This window comes from Zea mays, chromosome 2, assembly GCF_902167145.1.
Source record: "Zea mays cultivar B73 chromosome 2, Zm-B73-REFERENCE-NAM-5.0, whole genome shotgun sequence".
In the NCBI taxonomy this organism is placed as follows: Eukaryota; Viridiplantae; Streptophyta; class Magnoliopsida; order Poales; family Poaceae; genus Zea; species Zea mays.
Window position 1 is genome coordinate 140,489,868 of NC_050097.1, and position 5,534 is coordinate 140,495,401.

A 5,534-nucleotide genomic window follows, 5' to 3' on the forward strand; every position below is an offset into this window, starting at 1 on the left:
GAGATTATTATAATTTGGGCTTTAGATTATACAATCTGGACCTATAATCTAGGTGTTCATTTAGGCATGTTTGTTTCGGATTATAATCTCTCCAGATTATATAATCTAGCGCAAATAATATAGCAGGTAAACAAACACCTAGATTATGGGTCCAGATTATATAATCTAAAGCCCAGATTATAATAATCTCATAATCTCATCAAGATTAGCTTATTTGAGATTATTTTTAGAAAAGACGCACTACCCATGGTTATATAAATAGAAATTACAGCATATGTCATCCTTCTTTCCTCACCTAATACACAATCAGATTCTCCATTGCGCCTCTCGCTCTCAATCTCTTTTACCGCCGCTAGCAGTTTATCATGCCGCCTCTTGTTGTTCCTAGTGATAAAATATCATAACTGTACTAAATATTAAATAAACAAACAAGAATATTGTTGTCTTTGCAAATAATCTACATTGTATAATTTAGACTACCAAACAGGTACATATAGTAGATTATAATCTAGATTATATAATCTATATTATAGTTCAGATTATATAATTTATAAGCTGAAATAAATATACTCTTGCCTGCTAGATTGTTTAAGTTAGATTGTATAATTTAAGTATATTATAATCCAAACAAACGGTACTACTCTTATCTATTGTCAGGCTTATCTTCAAACGTCGTGCTCTTCAGCTCTTCCATCACCGGCCATCCATCTTCTCCAGTAGGCCACCGCCGGCCATCCATGCCTCCGCCCTCTCCTAGCTCGGCCAGCTGCGCTTGCTCGCCGTCTTCCCCGACGTTGCACCTTCACATCGCACCCAAGACTGCCGCCATGGTGTCCTGCTCGGACCTCGCCGGTGCCGCTGGACCGGCCGTTGGTCTCCTATTCGCCTGCCGCGCCCCCTCTGCTCCTCCCTCACCGCACCACCAGGTCTCGCCGACTCGTCGTCGTCCTTATCCTCTTCAAGCCGTCGAGTGACGACCCTGTCTTCTCCCCGTGCGAGCCGCGCTCAGGCGAGTTTCCCTAGCTGTCGTACCCCCTCACGCCATCCCTTCCTACACCATCCGACCGCTGTTCATCTCTAGCGCCGAGCGTCCTGCACCACGTCGGTCGTCTGCTGCGCTCGACCTCCCTCATCTCCCTCAGGTCCGGCCGCGGCTCCCTGGTCGTCGTCCCCGCTTTTCTCTGGTGCTCGCCGTCGGTCCAGCCTCAAGTGCCGTCTGCCACCCCTGTGAAGTCCGCCAGCCGCCTGCCTCGCCCTGACGTTGGCCGCAGACGCCATCGCGCCCAGGCTGCAGACTGCCGGACTCCGCTGCGTGCGCTCGGTCTCCCTCTGCGCGTGCGCGCAGGGCTTCGCCTGCGGTCGTGTTGCTCGGGTCGCCGTCTTTATTCCACGCCGAGCTCCTCCGCGGCGACGTTTGGGCATTTGTGATGGTGTTCGGAGAAACGTCTGAGCTGGGACTTCGCCGTGTGTCGTCGCGTGCAGCAGCGTCCTCGATCTGTGCAGCCTCAGCCGTGACATCGTCGAACCCGGCAAACACCTCGCTGTCCTCATCGTCTCGTGCTAAGCATGCTCGATAAAATGTTTGAACCAGTGTGTCGTTGTTTGCAGCCCTTTGTCGACTACTCGACTCCGCGCCTCGCGCTCTACTTGTTCGACAAAATGCCCAACCCGTAGATAGCATGCCCGACTCGGGTGTGATTCCACCAGGTTGTTCAGTTATGGTTTACTCTTCCTGCAATATGGTTGATGTTGTGTATGTATGTGTGAGGCGAAGGTTATGTTAGAATTGCGGTTTGTGTGATGAAGGCATTTGGTAGACGTGTATACCAAGTGTGGTGTGTTGGTGACGCGATAGATGAGTTAATATTTCAAACTCGTAGTCGTTTCGTTCTGTTAAACGTTGCTCGTAATGCTTTCATATGTATAGTGATCTTTGGATCATGTGATGTTGTGTCACACCTAGATTTAAGAAATAAAGCCGATCTCATATGTGCGCCAAAGAACAACATCATATATAATGTGTATAAAGATAAATGTCAAAATTATTATTACATAGCGGAAGAGTCTGATCAAAATAAATGATAATAATAAAACGAACTAAATATTTATTCATTAGCATGATCAAGCTGACTCAGAAACGCCATCTAGATAAGTTTGTACTCCTCGTTGTAGGCCTTCTCCTGTATCACCTATTCTTCTCTGTGGGGAGTTTATATATCGCAAGGGTGAAATCACAAAAGATCATAGCTTAACAAGTTGTGGGAAAAATATATGCATGAAATCACTAAAAGTGGGAGTTTATGTGAAGTGTAAGGCTGATCAACAAATAAGGGTTAAAGCTTAGCATTGCTTTTAATAAGTTGGTCACATTTTTATTAGCAATTACTAAATGTAAGTATATACCAAACCAGAGTAATAATAGATCAAAATTAATAATAAACCATAATGCGATGCAAATGACCAGTTAAATTTAATTTCATAAGTTACTCATGTGAGGGTCCGAGCCGCTCATGACCGTGAGCACGGGCTGATATACCAGTTTTACACTCTACAGAGGTTCCGCATCTCTACCCACAAGTCATGTTACCCATCTGCCAAGGGGTCATGAATTCCATACACCTCTACCAAGGAAGCGAGGCAGGATAATACTACGAGGCCTTTACAAAGTTCCACTAGCTTCAGCAAACTCGCTAGTTTCTAAGGAGCGCAGCATAGGAATTGCCCCGTCTGAAAAGCCATCGCAGCAAAATCAACCCGAGAACCTCCCTATACCGACCACTCCCCTACTGCCCTTGCCCTTTCGGGTAAGGTAGTCCTCCACTAGTTTCTTAATTAGTCATGCAAGGGCGTCCCATACCACCCTTGTGGTAGCATTGTTTTCCCGGGTGGTCGCTCCATATTCCAATTAACATAATGATATTGTCATGAACAGTAAATAATAAATTTATAATAAAAGCATGATCATGAATAATATATATCTTAACACCCAAAACCACATAAAGCAATAGCAGATACTACCCAAAAGTTCAGTGGTAAACAAGGTATAAAGATAGCCAAACTGGGGTGACCTATTGGGTCCCATCAAAATTAACCTATGCTGATCATAATGATTAACAGGAACATTATTGGGTAAATAGAAGTGATCAAGGGCACAACTTGCCTTCAACGAGCTCCTGCTCAGTAGTTTCCACCTGTTGATCCTCTAGGCCCTCGATCACCTTCCCGTTTATTCGCAACAATACAAGAAAACATGGTACAGGAGAAATTAACATCACACCAAACATGAGAACATATTACATAATAATATTCTACGTGTCGTAACGAGATCGTAGGTTCGAGAATCACTAAATTCAGAGTTATGGTTAACGAGTTACGATTTTTCGAAGTTATTAAGTGTTTAGTATAGAATAAATTAAGTGCATAATTTTAATCTATGTTTCATGACTAATCAGAGTTACCATACGATGAACAATATTAAAACAAAATTAATGCAAATGAAATGGATAAAAAGAAGTTAAAATGGAATTTCTATGAATTAAACAAGTTCTAGGATTATTTTTACACTATAAATTCATTTTCTATATTAATTTACCCAATTTACTAGGTTTTTGAACTACACGCATCATTTCTAAGAAAGTCAGGGTGTATTCTGTAAAATTCTGCCTCTCGGATGTGCATAGTGAAGATTGGAGGATTGAAATCATATCTTTCCTCTAGGGTAACTGCCTCTCGGATGATGAAGTTTATAATAAAAGAATAGAAGCAAGGACAAGACCGTATGTCATAATAGAAGGGGAGTTATATAAACATGAAGTCTGCTCCTTACTTCTCAAGTGTCTATCCAGAACCGAAGGTATAGAGCTAATGAAGGAGATACATGCAGGTTTGTGCGGATCTCACATTGGGTACAGGCCTTTGCTGGGAAAGGTTTTTAGATAAGGATTTTATTGGCCGAAGACAGCTTCGAATGCAGCAGATCTGGTTCAAAAGTGCAAAAATTGTCAAAAATGTGCAAGAGGCCAGAAACAACCTTTGGCATTAACTCAGTTAATACAACCAACCTGGCCATTGCAAAGATGGGGCCTGGATTTGTTAGGTCCACTCCCACCAGCACAAGGTAACTTGAAGTATGTTGTAGTAGCAGTAGAATATTTTTCCAAGTGGATTGAGGCGAAGCCCTTAGCTACAATAACTTCGGTCACGGTCCAAAAATTCTTCTGGCAAAATATTGTTTGTCGCTTCGGTGTGCCGAAGGCAATAACCGTGGACAACGGTACACAATTTGATGCCGAAGCATTTAAAGATTTTTGTGACCAAATTGGTACGAAGATTCATTTTGCATCAGTTAGACATCCAGAATCAAATGGTCTGGTAAAAAGAGCAAATGGTATTATAATGACAGAAATAATGAAGCTAATTTTCAACTAGCCCAGAGGAAAGTGGCCAGACGAGCTGATTAAAGTGGTGTGGAGCCACAACACAACTGCGTCAAGGTCAACAGGATTTACACCCTTCAAACTCTTGTTTGGTGACGAAGCAATAACTCTAGAAGAGGCAAAGGCAGGGTCAATAAGAACAACAGCTTTGGTAGAAGACGAAGCTGATTATCAAGTAACAAAAGATACTATAGAATGGACCAGACTTCAGGCTATAGAGCACATCAATAAATATCAGGCCGAAACAATAAAGTGGCGTGATAGAAAAGTTCGATTGAAAAACATCAAGCTAGGGCATTTAGTGCTTCAGAGAGTGAACCCAGACACAGTGAGCAAGTTGCAACTAAAGTGGGAAGGTCCTTTTCTGGTAGTATCTTCGTCAAGACCCGGTTCTTACAGATTGAAGGATATGGACAGCAACGACATACCCAGATCTTGGAATGTGGATGAGCTTCGACGATATTATGTATAAATTGATGTAATCTTTCTTTTTCATTTTTTCTATGGCTCCCTTTTCCTTTTAAGAGGGGAGAAAGGTTTTTAATGGGGCCATAGCTTGTAATTTTTCATTCTTATTTAGCCCCATGAGGGCCAAATCCCCCCAAAAGATGTAATATGTAAATCTGAGCATGCACCATTGAGTGCAAAAGGAAAAACAGAGAGAAGTTCAAAAGACGCCCCTAAGGGGATGCAGAGCATGACAAAGCTACAAAAAGTCGTTCCTAAGGGAGCGCAGCGTAAGTTTTTTGCTCAAAAGTCGTCCCCAAGGGGATGCAGAGCATGACGAAGCTACAAAAAGTCGTTCCTAAAGGAGCGCAGCGTAAGTTTTCTGCTCAAAAGTTGTTCCAAAGGGAATGCAGAGCCAAATACCACCGAAATATAAGGCGAAGAAATTCAAAAGTCGTTCCTAAGGGGATGCAGAACTTATACCGCCGAAATATAAGGCGATAAAGTTCAAAAGTCGTTCCTAAGAGGATGCAGAACTTATACCACCGAAATAGAAGGTGAAGAAGCTCAAAAGTCGTTCCTAAGGGGATGCAGAGCTTATGACTCAAAAGACGTTCCTAAGGGGATGCAGAGTCTGGGTGTGGCTTCGTG

At 42.8% G+C, this 5,534-nt stretch overlaps 1 protein-coding gene across 1 annotated transcript; it reads right to left on the reverse strand.

Moving 5' to 3' along the window:
• Positions 1–483: 483 nt before the first annotated feature.
• Positions 484–1,831, reverse strand: LOC100502476 (uncharacterized). Its single transcript, NM_001196954.1, has one exon. It carries the CDS (start codon positions 1,679–1,681, stop codon positions 1,139–1,141), a length of 543 nt encoding a protein of 180 aa, NP_001183883.1. The 5' UTR covers positions 1,682–1,831; the 3' UTR covers positions 484–1,138.
• Between the last annotated feature and the right edge of the window lie 3,703 nt (positions 1,832–5,534).

Excerpts from the sequence above, each read along its gene's own strand:
- LOC100502476 (NM_001196954.1), bottom strand. The coding sequence starts at position 1,681 with ATGCTATCTACGGGTTGGGCATTTTGTCGAACAAGTAGAGCGCGAGGC.